This window comes from Capricornis sumatraensis, chromosome 5, assembly GCF_032405125.1.
Source record: "Capricornis sumatraensis isolate serow.1 chromosome 5, serow.2, whole genome shotgun sequence".
Taxonomy (NCBI): Eukaryota; Metazoa; Chordata; class Mammalia; order Artiodactyla; family Bovidae; genus Capricornis; species Capricornis sumatraensis.
In genome coordinates, this window is record NC_091073.1 from 37,090,382 (window position 1) to 37,113,667 (window position 23,286).

At 37.7% G+C, this 23,286-nt stretch overlaps 1 protein-coding gene across 2 annotated transcripts in view; it reads left to right on the plus strand.

The window, feature by feature from the left end:
- LOC138079819 (mitochondrial glutathione transporter SLC25A40) overlaps positions 1-21,453 on the plus strand; it is a 76,368-nt gene extending 54,915 nt beyond the window's left edge. For both annotated transcript variants that reach the window (XM_068972518.1, XM_068972519.1), the window contains 7 exons: positions 7,200-7,267; positions 9,201-9,325; positions 9,942-10,115; positions 11,992-12,101; positions 15,750-15,831; positions 18,063-18,143; positions 18,483-21,453. In XM_068972518.1, the coding sequence (XP_068828619.1) occupies positions 7,200-7,267; positions 9,201-9,325; positions 9,942-10,115; positions 11,992-12,101; positions 15,750-15,831; positions 18,063-18,143; positions 18,483-18,595 (753 nt within the window). In that variant the 3' untranslated portion in view covers positions 18,596-21,453. The remainder of the gene's footprint in view (positions 1-7,199; positions 7,268-9,200; positions 9,326-9,941; positions 10,116-11,991; positions 12,102-15,749; positions 15,832-18,062; positions 18,144-18,482) is intronic.
- The last annotated feature ends 1,833 nt before the right edge of the window (positions 21,454-23,286 follow it).

Sequence of the window (23,286 nt, forward strand, 5' to 3'; positions counted from 1 at the left end):
TCTTTAATCCAATTTTCTGCTGATGGGTGGGACTGTGTTCCCTCCCTTTCGGTGCCATGACCCCACAGCAGGTCATTGTTGACCCATGCCTCTGCTGGACACTCTGGGATGCTCCTAGGCAAGTTTGGCTCACTGTCTTATGGGGTTACTGCTCTTTTCTCCTGGGTCCTGGTGTGCACAAGTTTTTGTTGTACCCTCCAAGAGTCTGGTCCCCAGTCCTGTGGAAGTTCTGTAATCAAATCCCACTGGCCTTCAAAGTCAAGTTCCCTGGGGATTCTCAGTCCCTTTGCTGGATCCCCAGGTTGAGAAATCTGCTTTGGGCCTTAGAACTTTTGCAACAGTGCGAGGACTTCTTTGGTATAACTGTTCTCCAGTTTGTGGGTCATCTGCTCGGTGGCTCTATGGTTGGGCTAATGGCAGCCTCCTCCAAGAGGCCTTAGGCCACATGCTGTGCCTCCCAGGTCTGCTGCAGCCAGAGCCCCTGTCCCCTCAACAGGCCACTGTTGACCCATGCCTCCGCAGGAGACACTCAAACACTCAAAGGCAGGCGTGGCTCAGTCTCCTGTGGGGTCTCTGGGTCCTGATGTACACAAGGTTTTGTTTGAGCCCTCCAAGCGTCTCTGGCGGGTATAGGGATTGATTCTAAATGTGATTTCTCCCCTCCTACCATCTGGCTAAGATCAAGTGGTGGCTCAGACGGAAAGTGTCTGTCTACAATGTGGGAGACCTGGGTTTGATCCCTGGAAAAGGAAATGGCAACCCACTCCAGTACTCTTGCCTAGAAAATCCCATGGACGGAGGAGCCTAATGTCCATGGCGTTGCAAAGAGTTGGACACGACTAAGCGACTTCACTTCACCATCTTGTTGGGGCTTCTCCTTTACCCTTGGATGTGGGGTATCATTTTTTGGTGGGATCCAATATTCTCCTTTCAGTGGTTGCTCAGCAGCTAGTTGGAATCTTGGAGTTCTCGCAGAAGATGAGCGCATGTCCTTCAACTCTGCCACCTTAGAGGTCTGTTTTGATGCCTGCAGTTTTATAATGTGGTTTGGAATCAGCGATAATGATAACCTCTAGTTTTGTTTTTCTTTCTCAAGATTGTTTTGGCAATGCAGGATCTTTTGTGTTTCCATATAAATTTTAGAATATATTTGTTCTAGTTCAGTAAAAAATGCCATTGTCATTTTGATAGGAATTGTATTGAATCTGTAGATTGCCTTGTGTAGTATGGTCATTTTAACATTATTCTTCCAATCAAAAAACATCTGTTTGAGTCACCTGCAATTTGTGGTCTTATAATTTTCTGATTATAATATAACAATTCAGTATTATTATAATTATAACTTATAATAATTCGGTATTAATATTTTACCACCTTGTTTAGTTAGATTTATTCCTAGGTGTTTCATTCCTTCTGATATGACTGTGAATGGGATAATTTCCGTAGTTTTCCTTGTTGATAGTTTTTAGTGTTTAGAAATGCAGTACATTTCTGTATATTAATTTAGCATCTTGCAACTTTATTGAACTCATGAGGAGCTCCAGTAGTTTTCTGCTGGCATCTTCAGGATTTACTGCGTTTAATATCCTGTCATCTGTAAATGGTGACAGTTTTACTTCCTCCTTTCCAATTTGGATTTCTTGTATTTTTTTCTTCTCTTCTGTGGCTAGGACTTTGAAAACTATGTTGAATAAACCATGTTGAGTGATGAGAGTAGGTGTATCCTTGTCTTTTTCCTGATCTTAGCAGAGGTGCTTTCAACTTTGCACTGTTGACTATGATGTTAGCTGTGGGCTTGTTGTCTGTGGCTTACAGTGTGTTGAGGTATGTTCCCTCTGTAACCATAGACCCACTTTGTTGAGGGTTTTTATCATGAAAGAATGTTGAATTGTGTAAAAAGCTTTTTCTGCCCCTATTGAGATGATCATATGCATTTATTTTTAGCTGAATTATTTTATTTTATGTATTTATTCATTTGTAAACTTTATTTTTGGCTGTGCTGGGTCTTTGTTGCTATGCAGGCTTTTGTTTTCCATCTAGTTGCAGGGAGTGGTGGCTACTCTGTAGTTGGTGGTGCGCAGGGTTCTCATTTCGGGGGCTTCTCTTGTGGAGCACAGGCTCTAGGTGGCACAGGCTTCAGGAGTTGCGGCTCATGGGCTCAGTAGTGGTGGCTCTTGGGCTCTAGAGCACAGGCTTAATAGACCTTCTTGGCATGTGGGAGCTTCCTGATCAGGGATCACGCTCGTGTTTCCCGCATTGGCAGGCAGATTTTTTACCACTGAGCCACCAGGGAAGTCCTCATCGTATGGTTTTATTCTTCAGTCTGTTAATATGGTGTGCCATTGATTGATTTATTGATTCCGAATTGTTCTTTCATCCCTGGGATAAATCTCACTTGATCCTGGTGTGTGACCCCTTTTGATCATCATTTATCTTATTATTAAATTTGGTTTGCTAAGATTTTGTTGAGGATTTTTGCATATGTGTCATCAGTGATGCTGGCCTGCCACTTTCTTTTTGTGTGTGACATCTTTGCCTGCTTTTGGTATCAGGGTGATGCTGGCCTCACAGAATGAGTTTGGAAGTGTTTCTTCCTGTACAGTTTTTTGGAATAGTTTCAGAAGGATGGGCATTAACTTTTCTCCAAGTATTTGTTAGAATTCACCTGTGAAGCCATCTGGTCATGGACTTTTGTCTATTGGAAGTTGTTAAATTACTGATTTAATTTCATTTCTGGTAATTCATTTATTCATATTTTGTATTTCTTTCTGGTTTAGGAAGTTTTCCATTTTTTTCCTGGTCATCCATTTTACTGGCATATAGTCATTAATCTGTTATGATCCTTTGTATTTCCGTGGTATCAGTTGTGAAATTCCATTTTGATATATAGGTTTTTGTGTATATATTCCTTTGCTGAGCTGTTCTAATGTTTCATTTGTTTCAGACATCTTGTAAGTGATCAGTCAGTGATTTCTGTGTTGATTGCTCTAGAACCTTTGTCAGATAATCCTGTCAGTCTTACTTTTGGTGTCTGTTTATTGTCTCCTTTCATTCAGTTTGACATCTTCCTTCTTGTTTATTTATTTATTGTCTGCACCAAGTGGTTTGCAGGATCTTAGTTCCCCAACCGGGGATCGAACCTGGCACCCTGGCAATGAGAGTGCCAGTTTCTAACCACTGGACCACCAGGGAATTTCCTCTTCCTGCTTCTTAAAATGACAAGTGATTTAAAAAAAAAAATTGGAACCAGGAAATTTTGAGTATTATGAGGCTCTGAATCTCATTTAAATATGCCAGTTGGCCCTTTTGACACTGTCGGCTCAGAGGAAGAGGGTGCCACCTTGTTATTAGGCTGGTAGAGCTGGAAGTCCGTGTTCCTTCCATGTCAGCCTCCACTGACACACAGAGTGGGAGTCGGGGGCTTTCACTGTGGGACGGTGTGGTCTGAGTGTTTGTGTTCCCTCCAGAATTCATTGTTGAAATCCTAATGCCTGATGCAGTCGTTTTAGGACGTGGAGCCTTTGGGAGTTGATTAGGTCATGAGGGCAGAGACCTCATGAATGAGATTAACGCCCTTAGAAGAGAGGCTGCAGAGCTTCCTCGCCCCTCTGCCTTGTGACGACACAATGAGAAGTGTGAAATCCAGAACAGGGCCCTCATTTGACCTTAGTAGAACCTGGATCTTGGACTTCTGGCTTTGAGAACTGAGAAATAAATTAATGATGTTCCTAAGCTACCCACTCTGTCATGTTTTGTTACAGCAGCCTTAACAGACTAAGACAGTGGGAGTGGAATTTCTGACTCCCCCGGTGATTTCCGTTGCCTCTGGTGAGGCGGCCTTATTACTGTCGGGTCTCCACTACTAGTCCTCTGATACTACTGATATTCATCATTGTTACTGAAAATCCCCAGTCTGATAATTTTAAAATCTCTGCCACTCACCTAGAGCCAGACATCCTGGAATGTGAAGTCAAGTGGGCCTGAGGAAGCATCGCTATGAACAAAGCTAGTGGAGGTGATGGAATTCCAGTTGAGCTATTTCAAATCTTGAAAGATGATGTTGTGAAAGTGCTACACTCAATATGCCAGCAAATTTGGAAAACTCAGCAGTGGCCACAGGACTGGAAAAGTCAGTTTTCATTCCAATCCCAAAGAAAAGCAATGCCAAAGAATGCTCAAACTACCACACAGTTGTACTCATCTCACATGCTAGTAAAGTAATGCTCAAAATTCTGCAAGCCAGGCTTCAGCAGTACATGAACCGTGAACTTCCAGATGTTCAAGCTCGTTTTAGAAAAGGCAGAGGAACCAGAGATCAAATTGCCCACATCTGCTGAATCATCAAAAAAGCAAGAGAGTTCCAGAAAAAACGTCTATTTCTGCTTTACTGAGTATGCCAAAGCCTTTGACTGTGTGGATTACAATAAAATGTGGAAAATGCTGAAAGAGATGGGAATACCAGACCACCTGACCTGCCTCTTGAGAAACCTGTATGCAGGTCAGGAAGCAACAGTTAGAACTGGACATGGAACAGCAGACTGGTTCCAAATAGGACAAGGAGTCTGTCAAGGCTGTATATTGTCACCCTGCTTATTTAACTTCTGTGCAGAGTACATCGTGAGAAACGCTGGGCTGAAAGAAGCACAAGCTGGAATCAAGATTGCCAGGGGAAATATCAATAACCTCAAATATGCAGATGACACTACCCTTATGGCAGAAAGTGAAGAGGAACTAAAAAGCCTTTTGATGAAAGTGAAAGAGGAGAGTAAAAAAGTTGGCTTAAAGCTCAACATTCAGAAAACTAAGATCATAGCATCTGTTTCCATCACTTCATGGCAGATAGATGGGGAAACAGTGGAAACAATGTCAGACATTATTTTTGGGGGCTCCAAAATCACTGCAGATGGTGATTGCAGCCATGAAATTAAAAGATGCTTACTCCTTGGAAGGAAAGTTATGACCATCCTAGATAGCATATTGAAAAGCAGAGGTATTACTTTGCTAACAAAGGTCTGTCTAGTCAAGGCTATGGTTTTTCCAGTAGTCATGTATGGATGTGAGAGTTGGACTGTGAAGGAAGCTGAGTGCCAAAGAATTGATGCTTTTGAACTGTGGTGTTGGAGAAGACCTTGAGGGTTCCTTCAAGAAGGACTTCAAGGAAGATCAGTCCTGGGTGTTCATTGGAAGGACTGATGCTGAAGCTGAAACTCCAATACTTTGGCCACCTCATGTGAAGAGCTGACTCATTGGAAAAGACCCTGATGCTGGGAAGAATTGGGGGCAGGAGGAGAAGGGGACGACAGAGGATGAGATGGCTGGATGGCATCACCAACGCGATGGACATGAGTTTGGGTGAACTCTGGGAGTTGGTGATGGACAGGAGGCCTGACGTGCTGCGATTCATGGGGTCACAAAGATTCGGACACGACTGAGTAACTGAACTGGATTCTCTATATGTATTTTGTCATTTTCCTCTACTGTTTTTTGTTTTTTTATTCACTTTTTTCTTTTTTTTTTTTGATATTTTGGGACCCTGTCAATTGATATGTTTCACTAATTCAGGGAGGTTTTTGCTTATATTTGCATCAGGTAATTTCCTCTTCTGTTTTCTTTCCTTTTGTCTATGACTCCACATAAACTAGTGCTATAGTGCTTGATATTTCCCCTCAGGTCTCTGGGCCTCTGATCATTTTTGTACCCTCAGATCTCTGAGTCTCTGATCATTTTTCCAAAGTTTTGTGTTTTTTTTTAATTTGGCCATGCCACATGGGTTGCTGGATCACAGTCCCTGACCAGGGATTGAACTGGACCCTCAGCATTGACAGCATAGAGTCTTAACCACTGGACCACGGAGAAGTTCACATTTTTCTTCATTCGTTTTCTCTTCCTTCTTCCGATTTAATTTTAGATTTGTCTTCAGTGACTCCGTGATGTCTCCTTTCTGCTGTTAAGCCCACTTAGTTAATTTTTCATTTCAGGTTCAGAATTTTCACTTGTCAGTTTTAACAGTAATTATTTCCTTGCTGAATTCCAAATTTGTCCACGTACTATGGATCGATCATCTTTGTAACCCTTGCACATGTTTATAATAGGTGTTTTGGAGTTCTTATCTGCAGATAGCCTCATGTTAATCATCTCAGTGCTGGTTTCTGATGACTACTGCTTCGTTTGTTTCTTTTTATGTCTAATGAATTTTGATTGGATAGTGAACATTATGAAGAATGCTTTGTAAAGACTCTGGGTTCTTTTATATTCTTCCCAAGAGTCCGTTCTGTTCTAAAAGGCAGTTAACTTTGGCCAGATTCAGACTTCACACTCAGGCACCACTGTGGGGGGCTGTAGCTGAAATTCCCACCCCGTCTGCCATCCACGGGGTGTCTGGTTTGTTTTTGTTGTCTTCTCCTGGGGCTGCACAATTGAGTGGTGAGCCGCATCTTGGGGCTAACTTTGTCTCTAAATTCAAGGGCTTAGGTCCTCTGGAGAAGAAAATGGCAACTCACTCCAGTGTTCTTGCCTGGAGAATTCCATGGACAGAGGAGCCTGGAGGGCTACAGTCCATGGGGTCGCAGAGTCAGACATGACTGAGCGACTAAAATGGCAACAACAACATGTCCTCTGTAGCCTCTTTTCCTAGGATTTCCCTTCTAACTTTCTGATTAGTACACGAGCCTGAACTCTGGTGTTTGCTATCTCAAGCAAGTAAATGTACTGTTCCTTGCAGCTCCCATCGGCAAAAAGCTGTAAATGTGCAAACCTCATTCATGGCACTTTGACTTTTAACAGTAAGGTTCCCTCTAGCTTCTACTTGCTTTTTGTTCTTCCTGAGAGGTTTCAAATACTGGGTTTAAATAATGTTCTCTCAGATTTCATAATTTGAGAGGAGAGTTATTCTAACTTTCTGCCATCCCTCCACTTCCTTTTATAATAATCTTCAAAAAACATTGCTTCTCAGCCCTAAGTAGAACAATCCCAAGCTGAGTAATATAGGTTTATTTTGTAAGCAGGAACTGTCATTTAGAAATGCATTATTTGTGTCTAGAAGTTGAGAAAAATTCTTTTTTTTTCCTTTTTAAAGAATGGGCATATATAAATCTGGGAAGCTTTTATTTTAGAAATAAATGCTTAAAAGAATCAAATACCAATTATCATTATAAGCTTTTTTGTTTATTTTGACCACTTTTTTTCTATTACAATTTTAGGATGCTTTTTTGAAAATCATTCGAAATGAGGGCATTAAATCCCTATGGAGTGGCCTTCCTCCTACGTTGTAAGTTGAAATTTAGTATTTTTCTTACTTAGTGATGGTGGTGGTTTTGTTTTGCCTTATCAGTATGATGGGACAACATCATGCATGTTAATATCAGAACTTTTCATTTTCTAGAGCATTGTTTTGTGACTCTCACACTACCCCACATTTAATGATTTGCTAGAAGCACTCACAGGATGTATACTAATGTCTATGGTTTATTACCGCAAAAGGCACGAAGTGGAATCAGTGAGGGGAGAGGCGTGAACTGGAATCAATGAGGGGAGAGGCATGAAGCGGAATCAGTGAGGGGAGAGGCCCAACAGGAGCTGGCCAGGCGGATTCCTGCCAAGACCCCGCTTGTGACACGCAGGGCGCATGTTGCCTCTCCCAGCCCCGGGCCGCTGCGGCCAGTGCAGGGGTTCAGCCTTACCCACACTTGAATCTGAGTCTAGGGTTTGCACTGGGGGCTGATGATATAGCATGCTGTGTTCATGACTGGCTGTGGTTACTGAAACTCCAGCCCCACAAAAAGCGGTAGATGTTTACCAAAACTCACATCATTTGCACAAATCAATGCAGGCAAGTTGGTTTAGTGCTCCAGACATACAGAAAAGCCTTGTTACAGGGAGTATTTCAAGGGCTAAATTCCTTGAAGATGACCCAAGGTCAAGTAGACAAATAGGCCCTCCTGAAGATACTGGATTTGGGGCACAAGCATTCTTTATTTTTCCATGTTCAGAAATTAAGGAATTAGTGTTCATTTGAGTTTTTATTTTACTAAAATAATGAGAGGTATTGTGCTAGTTATACTTCTTCTCCAGATAATGAAATTCTGTACTAACTAGCTATTACGTGAATTCACATGACAAGCTAGTAAGGCTGAATGTAAAAATTCCAATTAATACCTTGCCTTTCTCTGCCTCGTTTCTTTCTGATTTATCTTGTTATGGAGCACATTAGTCAGTTTTGAAGCACATACTCTAAACAGTGCCTAAGGTTGTAAGGTTGGTGCTAGATCCAGGAGCAGCAGTCAGTCCTGTTCCTAAGTTCTCGTCACCACACTTCACTGTCGAGTGTTAGGCGTTCCCATGTGTGGTCTGTGAAAGTCCTTTGGTTAGACCAGTAACAGAGACCGGTTTCTTGTTGCGTTAAATCTTTATGACATGATAGTACCTTCAACTTTGTGTTTAATTAATAACTCCCTGTTGATATTTCCATTTGAAAGAATGTCATTGGAATTTGCTTTGAGTATGTATAATTCTGGTGACATTATTTTCAGTTATAAGCAGGTATGACATGGTCCACAGTTCAAAAGTATTTTATAATTGTGCTTGTACTTTTTTACAAGTAATTTTTACAAGATTTTTTACTTTAGTGATTTTCATGTTACCGTAATATATGTAGTTGGGAATGAAGACCAGACACAGAATAAGTCAAGACGACTTATTTGTCTTTTCACATTTTTGACCTGACTGGGTGCTCTAAACTTCCCTTCCCTACTACATTACAAATCTCTGGAGAGCAGAAACCTACTTTACATCTTTTTGTTGTCTAAGTTAAACACTGCTAATTCTTAAAGAAAAATTGATCTCATAGCTGATTTGCTGTGGTTTTCAGCTTCTGTAAAATAGAAGGATCTTCATTTTGTACTTCCCAGGTGGTGCAGTTGGTAAAGAACCCACCTGCCAGTGCAGGAGACACAAGAGATGTGGGTTTGATACCTGGGTCAGGAAGAGCCCCTGGAGAAGGAAATGTCAACCCACTCTGGTATACTTGCCTGGGAAATCCCATGGACAGAGGAGCATGGTGGGCTGCAGTCCATGGGGTCTCAGAGAGTCTGACATGACTGAGCACCTATGCAGTATGACTGTATCTTGTGCTTCATAATAACTTAAGAATATGTTTCTGCCTTTTGCTAGTGTTGGACCAATCTTTTCGTTTGTTCTAACAGAGTGATGGCAGTTCCTGCCACAGTTATTTATTTTACCTGCTATGATCAATTAACTGCTCTTCTGAGATCTAAATTAGGAGAAAATGAAAGCTGCATACCAATCGTTGCTGGAATCATGGCCAGACGTAAGTAATAAATTCAGAATATTTTCATTCTGATTTCTACTTAAAGCTTGCTTTAAAATGTTTACATTCGTGGAGAATTTCAAGCAGAGTATTGGTGACGGTTTATTTTGCATCATAGTTTGTCCTCCTATGCTGACACCTATGCTCTAGTGGTCACATTGTGTGGTGACTGCCGTCAGAACCAGATGGGATCAGCCTATCCCGTTAATTCTTGGACAGAGTCTCAGATGTGAGATTGTAGACCTTAGATTCTAGATTTTAGGATAATAACAGAGTCTAATTAATGCCAGAATCTTTCATCATTTTCTTTATACACTCTGAGATTCAGAGTTTAATCAGAAGGGCATTTTTCTCTGTGTAGTGGAAGTGAAGTTTATAATAGTCCTGGTTGATGTATAATGGCTGTGGACCTGCTCTTGAAAGAGTAAGGTATGTGAAATACCTTTATCAAGGAAAAAAATCTGAGCCAGTATGTTGCCATCATGAGATACTAGACAGTTTGCAGATATTTCAGAATAAAATTTTAAAATATAAAAATGCATGAAATACTCATTTCTGCACGCATGTTCTCGTACTGCATGGCTTGCTTTTGTTGTATTCGCTTCTTTTGTACCAGTTGGCGCAGTGACTGTAATAAGTCCACTGGAATTGATCAGAACCAAGATGCAATCTAAGAAGTTTTCTTATGAGGAACTGCATCGATTTGTCAGCAAGAAAGTATCTGAAGATGGTTGGATTTCCCTCTGGAGGGGCTGGGCTCCTACCATTCTTAGAGATGTACCATTCTCAGGTAGGACTTATCTGCTACATTTTAAGTAGCTTTGTATGTACTACTTTTAAATGAAGGAAATTCTAGACTCTTTAAGGCTAAATGTAAGCTACTGTCTTAGGTGATCACGCACACCTCGTTCAGTGTGGCTCTCTCAGATCTTGATGAGTATTTAATGGACGGTTTCTGTTTCAAGCCTGGTTTTCTTTTCTCTTTGTGTTTTCTTTTAAAATATCAGTTGGTGAGTACTCATATTTAGGTAATGCAAGCTACCTTTAAAATTATTGTAAAGAAGTCATAATTAGTAAGATATGTAAAGTACTACGAATCAAAATATCATAACATTTAAGACCACCTGTGAATTATATTGACTCCTACTTTATTCAGTTATTAAAATTCTCCCCCACTTGAGTGAATGTCTTATAGGGACTATTATAAATCAGATTCAAGATTGTGCTAATCATTGAATTATGAAGAGGGAGAAAATCATGAAGAAATACAAAATTAACAACTTATAGAATGTGCATACTTCAGTAGTACTTCTCTTGGAAACTGATGTTTCCATTTAAAACCTGGAAGAAAGAATTATTGAGAACCGTTGTATTAACATTCCACATTCTTTCTCTCTTTGATTTAATCCTTTGCTTGGACTCCTGTTCACAGTCCTGTATCTTTCCCTTTCCATTGGTATTTTTCTTCAACTTTTGTGTTCAGCTATGCTTTTTAGAAACACCGTGGATTCCTAGACCAATACTTTTTCATTCTTTGATTTGATGTTTTACACATAAAAAGTAGTAAGGATATAAATTACCAAGTGCACTGATACACACCTGTGACATCACCACCCCTGTATATGAATTAGAACACTGCAGTTTTTAAAATCATGAAACCACGTATGTCCACCTCCACTGTCACATCCTCAGTGGTAACCTCTTACCTGAATTTTTATCATTTATTTCATTTTAAAAAGTAGTTTTACCACATATGTATTATTGCTAAACAATGGTATTCAGTTTTGCCTATTTTTGAGGTATAAAGTTTATTTTACTTGGAAATATTCCTTGTTTTGTTTTATATGTGCAACTGTGTTTTTTTCACTCTTGTTTATACATGAATAAACAAATAATGCTGTAAACATTTTTTTAAGTCTTTTGCTGGGTATGTACAAGAATCTGCAGCTTTTAGTGCCTATTTTTAAAAATCTATTTAAAAAAAGTTTTCCAGGTGTTTGTGGATGTTGCATTGTGAGTTGATTTTTGTCTGTTAGCTTATATTCAGCTTCTTCTAAAACTGTTATAAATTCTAATTTGTCTGCCTACCTTTTTTCTATGTAGACAGCAATGTGTAAATTATAACTATTTCATTTTTAAGTTCGTGATGAATATCCTTTATGCAGTTGAAGAAGCTGCCATTTATTCCTAGGTTTCTAAGAAATTCCTTTGAATGCTTTTCCATCATTTTTAGATGATTCTACAATTCTGTTAATGTGATACACGGTATCTAAAGCATTTCTTATGTTTACCATCATTGTGTTTATCAGATAACCTAATTTAGTCATAGTGTGTGATAGTTCATGAAATACTTCAGTTTTTCTTCTTTTGGAGTTTTATATCAGTGTTCATGAGATGTGACTCTCCTTTCCTCTCGTGTTCTTGTTGGGATTTGAGATTAAAGTCCTACTTTTTACTGATGCATAGTTTTGTTTATAAGATTCCTAGAATATTACTGAGAATTTGGTTACTATTTTTACAAATTTCACCTAGTATTTGCCTAAGCAGAAAGCAAGGTGTCTCAATACCAGAATTCTATTTTCCTTTAATATATAATATTCTTCAAATATTTTCCATAAAGTCCACATTTCATTCCTAAATGTGTTCATTCTATTCTGTTTTTGTAGCAATGTACTGGTATAACTATGAAGTCTTAAAGAAGTGGTTGTGTGCAAAATCTGGCTTATATGAACCAACATTTATGATCAACTTTACCTCAGGGGCACTGTCTGGTTCTGTAAGTTTATTCTATTGTTGTTATATTCCAAAATAGTGATAATTGTCTTACTGAAACAGAACAAAATATTATGTAGCATTTCATGTCCATTGAGATAGAACAGCTTTAGGGTAGTGTATCGTCAAAGTGCTAAGTATTTACTACCCTATTTTGAAGATAAATTATCAGCACTAGCCATTAAATATTTTAAAATGCATTTTATATCTGTCTTTATTACATTACAAGTACATTATATCTTTCTGAAACTTTTGAACTTGTTAGATCATTAGTTATGATAATGAGTTTAGATAGTACTTTATTACACAAAGTATTTGGCAGTTTGGTCATTAAATACCAGTAGATCTTGTTAGTTAATATTTTATAAATGTTATCTCTTATATATCATCTGATTGAATAGAAGTAATTGCATCCTTTGCTGCTAATTCCTGTTTCTTTGGGAACATTCTAGCTGAGTACCTCTTAAAAGAATTTTAAAAAAACTTACAATTAGAAGGGAGCAGTACCCAGTGACCGTTTTTGGGTAGTAGGGAGTTCACCTTTGGCCACTCCTCCACATAATGAAAACTCATGTAGTGGGCCTTTATGCAGCTTCTTATCACCATGATCTTGGACGCAGAGAGCTTTCTTACCCCCGCATACTTAGAGAATGAGTTTGTGATGACACAGTGATGTGCTGACATACTGGAACCAGATAGAGAGAGTGAAGGAGCTCAGTGCAGTCATGGAGACTGGCAGAAAACTACTGGAGTCACTGTCAGAAAACCTAGGCACAATCTCAGAGATTGTGTTCAAAATTGAGACATGAAGATTCTCGGGTCTGGTATATGTCAGATTAACCCTGCTGCTGGTGCTGCTGCTGCTGCTAAGTCGCTTCAGTCATGACCGACTCTGTGCAACCCCATAGACGGCAGCCCATCAGGCTCCACTGTCCCTGGGATTCTCCAGGCAAGAACACTCGAGTGGGTTGCCATTTCCTTCTCCAATGCATGAAAGTGAAAACTGAAAGTGAAGTCGCTCAGTCGTGTCCGACTCTTAGCTACCCCATGGACTGCAGCGTACCAGGCTCCTCCATCCATGGGATTTTCCAGGCAAGAGTACTGGAGTAGGGTACCATTACCTTCTCTGCAGATTAACCCTGAAGTGAAGTGAAGTGAAGTCGCTCAGTTGTGTCCGACTCTTTGTAGCCTATCAGCCTCCTCCGTCCATGGGATTTTCCAGGCAAGAGTGCTCGAGTGGGTTGCCATTTCCTTCTCCAGGGGATCTTCCCAACCCAGGAATCGAACCCGGGTCTCCCGCATTAGTGGGGTATAAATATACTGAGGCAAAAGAGAAATTCTTTGTATTAATTTAAGAAGTTAGAATACCAGCAAAATCTTTTCATTATTTCTATTTGTGAGGTGATTAAAAGTAACTTACAAATTTTATTTATATCTTAATCCACCATGAAATGAAAAACAAGTACCATTTATGTTTAGTGATCCATAACAATTGTAGAACCAATTCTGTACTTAGTGCGTTATGTAAAAAAAGGAAAAAGTTGAATGGCTGTAGGGTCCCAGCTTTCCAGTAACGAAAGAATGTTGTTTCACTATTTCTTACCTAACACGGAAAATATATTTTTAAATTCTTTAATAATTTAGAAAATATTACTGCCTTTTAACTGTTAAACAAATAAAAATGTGTCTGCAACAGGAAAAGCACATCAGTGGGATAATGTCCAGGCTTTCTGTTAGAAAACCGAACAGCCTAAGCCTGTTATTCTGCAGAGTGTCAGGCTCATTCCGCATTGTTGCTGCCTTTGATACTCCCATCAGCACCCCCTATCCAGGGGTTCTGCACCTGCAGATTGAACCAATTCGATTCTTGGCTGTTGAATCCACAGATGTGGAACCACAGACACAGAGGACCAGCTGTGCTATGACATTTTATATAAGGGACAGATACTCGGCAGGTTTCAGTATCTGCAGCCAATGCACCTCAGATACTAAAGAACAACTATATGTGTTAGATTGTGGAGAAATGATCATTGATTTTATCTTACCTGAGATCTTTGAAACTGGTTTCAAGAACTTAAATCTCCTTACATGGATGGGTGAAATAAAAATAAATGACTTTAAAGGTCATTTTATGAGCATATTGGCCAAATGTAAGTTGAGAAACAGAAAATAGAGACTGTTTTACTTTGCATGACTGTTATATCAAATATAAGACATTCTTAGGGGAATTTGTTCTTTCAGAAAACCTTTCTTGCTTAATTAAGGCATTATGGAAATAACTGTTAAATTGATTAATTTGAAATTTTTAATTATTTTAATTGGAGGCTAATTACTTTACAATATTGTAGTGGTTTTGCCATACATTGACATGAATCAGCCACGGGTGTACATGTGTTCCCCATGCTTAAGCCCCCTCCTACATCCCTCCCCATCCCATCCCTCAGGGTCGTCCCAGTGCACCAGCCCTGAGCACCCTGTCTGATGCATAGAACCTGGACTGGTGATCTGTTTCACATATGTTAATATACATGTTTCAATGCTGTTCTTTCAGATCATCCCACCCTTGCCTTCTCCCAGAGTCCAAAGTCTGTTCTTTACATCTGTCTCTTTTGCTATCTCGCATATAGGGTCATCACTACCATCTTTCTAAATTCCATATATATGCATTAATATACTGTATGGGTGTTTTTCTGACTTACTTCGCTCTTTATAATAGGCTCCAGTTTCATCCACCTCATGAGAACTGATTCAAATGCATTCTTTTTAATAGCTGAGTAATATTCCATTGTGTATACATACCACAGCTTTCTTACCCATTCCTCTGCTGATGGACATCTAGGTTGCTTCCATGTCCTGGCTATTATAAACAGTGCTGTGATGAACATTGGGGTACACGTGTCTCTTTCAATTCTGGTTTCCCCAGTTTGTATGCCCAGCAGTGGGATTGCTGGGTCGTACGGCAGTTCTATTTGCAGTTTTTTAAGGAATCTCCACACTGTTCTCTATAGTGGCTGTACTAGTTTGCATTCCCATCAACAATGTAAGAGGGTTCCCTTTTCTCCGCACCTCTCCAGCATTTATTGTTTGTAGACTTTTTGATAGCAGCCATTCTGACCAGTGTGAGATGGCACCTCATTGTGGTTTTGATTTGCATGAAATGTGTTTTTAAAAATGATTTGGGAACTACATTTGATAAATATGTTGAAACCCATAAAGAAAATGTATATGGCACTGAAAGTTCAAAAGTCCATTTTCTTTAATTTTTTAACAATTTAAAAAACATTTGGAAAATTTTAAATGCTAATTAATAATTTCTGCTTTAAAATACATATGCCTTCATCTGTAGTAAAGGAATAATGGAACACACAGGAGCATCAGAAATTGTGAATACTGGTTTTGCAGTCAGAGGTCTGATTGGAATTCTGCCTGCCAACTAGTGTGGTGTGACCTCAGGAATATAGGGGGACTGTTCTCCTAGTCCTGAACTTTGGGAGGAATACATAAGACTTTATCTGTCCTCTTCAATAGGAGCTTCTCTTAAACATCCCTGGTTTCACTTAATTATTATTTTATTACTATGCTTATTAAGTAAGATGCTAATTAGAGTATAAAATACTTTGGGAAAAATTTAATCAATTTTATTTTTTGTTAGTTTGCAGCTGTTGTAACTTTGCCATTTGATGTGGTAAAAACACAAAAGCAGACACAACTTTGGATATATGAAAGCCAGAAAAGTAAGTTTAATTAATTTAAAATGTGTCTAAGATGCCATGAAAAATATTTTCTTTCTAGATAGGAATATCTAAGATAGGGAAGACAAGATTCCCCCTGTCGCTTGGTTGCTCAAACTAATGTACTGTTCGAATGGAGTACCCAGAAAAACCTCTAAACCTAAGCAAAAAATTTAAGAAATTTTAAAGACTATATTAGTATGCATATACATATTCTTTTTTTTTTCTTTTCTATTTTTTAGCTTCCCTTTTGATGTGTTTTGTTTTCCCCCTGCCTGTTATCCCATCTACTTCTTTATAACCTGTAATTTCTTCTAGAACAAAATTGTCCTGAGGACTTCCCCTTTAATGCAGAAGGTGCAGGTTTGATCCCTGGTTGGGGAGCTAAGATCCCACATGCCTCCTGGGCAAAAAAAAAACATAAAACAGAAGCAATACTGAACAACCTCAATAAAGAATTTAACAATGGTCCATATTTATAAAAAAAGTACTATTAGTTGCTTCTACTATATTCATTCTGTTTTTATTATAGAAAGCGTAGCAAGCCCACTGGAAATAGGGCTTTGTTTCTGAAACATAACATTTTTAGGATTTGATCATTTGGACGGTCAGTAGAGGAGTGTTTATTGTTGTCTGTGCTTGAAATATTAGTAATCACACAGTGTTTCCTTACAGTGTATGAAGCTGCTTTTCCCCTGTAGAAAGAGCTCTTGGACGTTGGCTCTTTAGGCAGGGCTCTGCCATGGCGTCCCTCCAGCTGAGAAGTCTTCTTGTTCATCTTCTTTTACGTTCATCTCACCCTACTGTTAAAATAGAGATCGGTTTGGAGCTTGAGCTCCATAACATTAGAAATACCCAGCTACTTAGCCTCCTTTCTTTACTAGTTGTTTCCAAACTTGAAAACATTTAAGCAAGGAGTATAAGTTGTCAACTTGCAGTATAAAGCTTTTGTCACTGACTGTGTTTAGAGAGTTAAATTTCAATCATAAATACTTTGTTCTTGGTTTTAAAATGTATCCTTTCTGTTTGGTTGCTCTAATTACTATAGTTATACTTACACTATTTATATAGATAGTTTAGCTTCTTAAATGACAAGGCCTCATTTATCTTCATAGAGAATCTGATTTATATAGAAGAAATTTTAAGATAATGAGCCCCTCGTCAGTAAGTTGCAGATTCTACAGAGCTGTTACTGAATGATCCCTTTCCCTAATTTTCCCTTTTTCCCTAGGCATACGTACTAAAATGTACTTTAATCCTAAAGACTCAGAGTTGTCGTCACTGTACACAGATTACTGTAGTTTCATAACGCAGCTCTCAGAAGCTAGTGAGACACTTAGGAGTGATAAGTGTTGGCTTATCACGCACTGGGCTGGGCAAGACTGAAATCTTCAGCTGTCACAGTGCTCACGTGGTAGGATGCCCACCTTTTAGCAGATATTTTTTCACCTTTAGTGTCTATAGTCTGGGGGCTAAGCCAGCTGCTTAGAATCATTGTGTACAATGAAGGTGAGCGAACTTTGTGTATGTACAGCACATTCATGAGGTTTATGTTTGAATCTGAGTAACATCTATTTTTGCTGTTTTCAAAAGATGTATAAATCTGTTTATTTACTGTGTTCCAGACACTTGAGTAGTTGCAAATAAGTGAGATGTTACTGTTACTTACAGGAAAACTCTTCCTTTCAGAGGAGACAGGATTGATTTATTTCAAGACTAGCACATTTATTCAGAAAGATTCTAGTAAGGTGGAACCTCCCTAGGGAGAATGAGCTATTTTCCTTAAAGCTTCTCTTTGGGGAAAAGAGTTTTTTTAATGTATGCACTAAAAGTACAATGAAAAATGGTTATCATGGCTTCACTTGGGGAACCCCATGAAAATTCCTGTACATCTTTAAAATTTTAAAATTTTTCATTATGAAAATATTTTTAAGATACGGAAAAAAGTATAAAGGATACACACCACCAAGCTTAAACATCAACTCAGGAGAGGCTTTCTGTATACTCCTCCTTGATTGCATCAGGTCCTATGTACCTTAAAAGTTCCTTTAAAGTTTCTTTTAATGAATCCAACTATTAAAAATAAGATTTAACATAGTTCTTTATGTAAACAGATCTGTTCTTATTATAATGAACTGATATATCCCAAAGCCCATTAACACTCTTTTATGTGTATTTATCTATATTAGAAATTAAGTGGTAATTTATAATAGCATCGTTTCTTTAACATTTAGTTTCTATGCCTTTGCAAATGTCAACCTGGACTATAATGAAGAACATTGTTGCTAAGAACGGATTTTCTGGATTATTTACAGGTAAAAATATTTCCTTTACCAACTGTTGACTAAAATGTTTACTTTTCCTTTTAAATTAATTGCTTTTCAGCAGAAAATTTTTGAAAATATTCCTCATTTACTATTTCCTCCTAAGTATCTTTGCTGTAAGTTTAAAAATTTTAAATACCAGTTGCTTTTGAAGTAATTTGGAATTAAAGTGAGGAGTGAACAGTTCGGCTTGTTCTTTGACACCAGTTATGGGACGGTGTTTTATATGTTAACTTCACTTAATTTGATAACTGTCAGAATGAAACCAAATAAATTACATTTTAAAATGTAAGGAAAACTTTGGTCTGAATTTTTCTCTTCCCTTTTTAGGACTGATACCTCGTTTAATTAAAATTGCTCCTGCTTGTGCTGTTATGATCAGTACATATGAATTTGGAAAGTCTTTTTTCCAGAAACAAAATGCTCAAAGACAGCAATACTAGAGATGCTATTTCAACCTGAAATAACCACCATGACCAAATAATAAGCGGAGACTCTTAGACAAGAGCTTTTTTCACCTTTTTTGCTATTATCTTACAGTGGTTTTCTATCATTCTTATCTATAATTTAAATGAATAGTAAACCCCTACTTTGCATTTAATCATTCTAACTTCAAATTTTTATCCTAATTTTTGAGAGCTTGAAAAAGATATTCCAGAAATCATAACCATTGAGCATTCTTGTAAAGAAGAGAGAAATTATTCTACACTGAAAGCAATAATCTCAGAGTTTGGTATCGATTTCTGTGTAACTTCATCCTGTTGGGAGTGTCAGAGTCGTCGAACATTTTTGCATTTGTGTGCTGAATGATGTACAGAGTCTAAGAGAATTCCCAAGTCTTTTATACACATTTAAATCATGGACGTAGATACTTAAGTGTTTCAACAAAGTAGATAATGGAAAGCAGTCTTTAAATGTTATTATTCACATCATTTACCAAATATTGCCTATCGGTTATTTTCTTTAATTCACATGTATTTGGGTGTTTTCCCGCCCCCCACCATGTTACTGTTTTAAGGCCTCATGTGTATTAAGATTTCTCTGATCAAAGGTATGGCTATCTTATGTTCATGAACCAAAAATATAACTTGTGTGATATTGATGCTGCTATTTTTGATGTCTAAAGACCCTGTATTATCTACTGTTTCTGTGAGAGAGTGTTCACTGACTGTATTCAGTGTTCACTTCAGTCAAACTTGGGTGTGCAGTGGTAAAGCACGTGGTATTCAGGCCAGCAAGAAAGCCGTTTCAGCACAAGAAAGGCCTCTGGTTTCAGCTGTCTTGTCATCAGGCATTACCATCTGTGAAGTTCTCTAGGTCACGTCTCTTCGCTTGTCCTAACACCACTGAGACAGAGTATGTTCAAGATGTCCCTTGACTTTACACATCTCACACGAGAGTGCTAGACCAAGAACTACCAAGCCAATTTCCTTGAAGAAAGAGCTTTTGGTCACTGGAGGCTAATGCCTAAGAAGTTTAATTTATGAATGTAAAAATGAAAAAGAATATGATTTCAAGACAAACAATATTTTTAAATATTTTTGTTTTCCTCAGGATATGTATACTCTAAGAAAAAGCACTTTATTGCAGTCTATCTGTATTTTATGAAAATGTGAAACATTTTTTCCCTAAAATAGAGTAATATATATTTAAATGGCAAATCTCTAGTGTTGGTAGGAATTAATGTATTTTCTAATATAGTAGAAAAATATTTAATGTTTCACCAGAAATAAACTATATAGGGTTTATATTTAAGCTTTTTGTGTTTATTTTATCCTGTGTTGATTTACCTTAAGTTTGCAACATATATATCCATAAAAATATAAATATATTTTCATTGAAATATTTTGTGCTTTCTTAAAGCTACCACTGTGCTTCTAGCTAAATACTTTCATATAAAATTACGTTAATGCTATTCTATAAACACATATATAAAACACACATGGAAGTTTATCTTGAACACTGATTTTTACAGTATTAAATTTAAATTTACCTTTGTCCTGCTGTGCTTCTTTTGGGTAACTGGTAGGAACAGGCAGAAAAATTTAGGTTTTGAACAATAGTCTCAAAAATCAGTTATGTATTTCAGTTAATGTCACTTATAAACAAACAGAAGGGAAACTTTCATCCTTTCCTTTCCCACTATTGACTGCATTGTGGAAAATTATTATTTTATAACTAAAAGAACTTAAATAAACCTAACTCCCTGTAGTTTTTGTAACATACATTACATGCAAGGTATCTGAAAGAAAAGAAGTCTGAATTTAGGCTTTGTCTATACTTAAGTGGTAAAAAGCATTACTAGTAGGAACCAAAAAAGGTTTGGCTACAAACTGTATTCTTGGTAATGTTTCTAAATGCATTCTGTTAATGTTAAAATTTCTAACATACACATTTAATTTCTTATGTGTAAGTTTTTTAAGAAAAATGTCTTCTTCAGGTATTACATGCTTGCTGCTTTTCATATAATTCCATATTACTTTTCAAAAATAAAGTTATTTCTAGGAAAACTAATCACTATGTTTATTTAGCCACATTTGACTCCTTTAATTCTAGCCTCTTTTTTTCCTCCTGGGGCACAAATTCCAGGAATACGGGAAAGTTTGGTGTGTTACTTTTTAATTTTTGTCCAAGTGAACTTTTAAAAGTAAATGACTGTTGTTATGTTTTAATCCATCACTCCACACTTACTGAGATGAGCTCTTTTACGTGGTAGGCAGCATAAAAAGCACTGGAGGTAAGACACTGCAGTTACTCTCACTGGTCTTAAGGTTTCAGCTGTGATTGTTAGGAATAAACAAAAGAAGTAATGGAAAAGCTGAAGAATTCTCCCCTGGCCTGGGGTGCACAGGCTGGTCAGGAAATGGTTCTTAGGACAGGCAGTCCAAGGCAACATACCTGGAGGCTGGGAGTCTTCAATCAGGCAGTGGTACTTAGCACCAGTGGCTTGAGCAGAGTGTACATGCCCCGTGGTAGATCAGATGGGAAAAGGAGTCCAGGGGGCCTGGTCTGCCAAGAAGGAACAAGAAGGCAAGAGAAAACCAAGGAAGTATTTTGAGCCCAGCTCTGAAAAGTTAGAGTTGTGTTTTGTTTTTCTCTCAAGACCTATTTTTTTTTTAACTGAAAGAAAATAGGATAGCATAGGTTAGCCTAAACAGAAAACACCAGAATGTGTCACATATTAAGACCAAGTGTTATAAAGTGAAGCTGGTTTTAGAAAAATGACTGGCAGGATGAAAAATGGGACTTATGAGCAGGTGACCTATTTAAAAACAAAAGTTTTGGTTTATACTAAAGTATGTTTTTAAAAGGTACCACCGTGGCATTGGTATAATTTTATCTTCCCCCTCCTATCTGTGGGGAAAAAAAGCTAAAGCAAAATAAAAGTTGCTTTGCTTACTAAAGAGCAAAGTGGACTAGGTAAAAGAAATTAAGAGCCCTGATGTTCAAAGCAGTCATGTGACATTTCCAGAGTAATCCAGTAGATGAGTTTATCAAAACCAGAAACTAACCACAATGGGAAATTTAACAAAGAATTTACATAAGTTGTAAATTTGAGAAACATTTTTAACCACCTGAAAACTTGTATGTACATCTAATAAAGAGGACTTAAAACCAACTTAGTCTACTTGGATGTTTAAGGTTCCTGTCAGTCACAGTTAATGGTAGTTTGCATTTGGTACTTACCACTTCAGAACTTGTAATTTTATTTAATGTTGACTTTATCCTGATGCCATCACATAGGTGCTGAGAGAATGGTGGTGGGTCCATTTTACATGTGAGAAAACAAACAGGGTTGTTACATAAATCACAACTCAGCCAAAACCACGACTGTCCTGTACCACTTGAGTGAATGTTGTCAATTTTAAAGCATATTATGTCATTTTTTAGAAAATAAAAATTTGAAACAAAATGAAGATTTCTCCAAAATCATTTTCATATTAGTATTTGAGGTGTTAATATACACTTACCACATTTGTTGAAACAAAAATTCAGTGTATACCTTGAATCAAATAACATTTTGTCAAAGAAAAAATAAGACTACTACTGCATGGTACAAAATGTTTAATATACATGCAACAAGTATCGTACATCAAGGCAACAAAATACGCATGGAAATAGTAGCATATAGTTCAGCATTCTATTTAGGGCAGAGTGTGTGAACAATGAACACTACTGAAGATAGAGACATACCTCATGCAAACATTAACAGACTACCTCTATAACTAGCGTGGAATGAACTGTGTAGAAACCTGAAGTCACATTAGCAGCTCAGTTTTACACCAAGAGCTCCAAGAAAGGAGGAAGAGTCGCTGTCCTCAGATGCCATGTTTCAGTATGCGTTCAGCAGCGTGTGAAGATGCACAAGATTCGGTACACGTTAGAAGAAATCTGAAAATTTCGATCAGTTATGGAATCCTGTATTTCCTTTCTATATTATAAAAATGTATGGAAAATGTAACAATGATTTCCTTTAATTATTGAAGGATAATGCCATTTGAGAGTGGACCATGAATGAAAGCATTTAAATAGTCTGACTGTTAGGAAAGCAGCAGCAACAGTGCTTAGGGCTAGCCTAAAATTTTCGAAGTTCCTCCCACCCTTAATTGTCTCTCATTGGCTCCTCCCAAGGTTTCCAGTAACCTTGTTTTAACCTTCCTTCCATTCCCCATGCTGAATTACAAATTGCTGTAGATACATCATTCACAATAAGGTATACAGAATTAAGACTAGATTGATGGTACCATTTCTCAAGCATATTTGCATTACTACAAGTACCAAAGACTTAAGCTAAAGGAAGAAAGCTCTGAGTATGTTCTGATACATCTAAATAACTTAAGGGCTTCCAGGTCTTCTTTATCCCTGAAATGACATTGTTTGAACTGTCTTAACATATGACTAGCCTTGTTACTGTTTATTATCTTCAATTCCGAATAATGAGAGTCAAGTATTGCAGAGAACCACCACACTCCCACATTTCGAATACAAAGAATGACTGTGGTAAGTGCTGCTTTTCTCTCAATATTTTAGGAGGAATGTTCTTTCAATAGTCAAAGTTGCTAAGTTTGAATGTAATGTTTTATTAACAAATAAAAAATAGCATACAAAGTCCCAGATAAGTACTGTAGTAGCC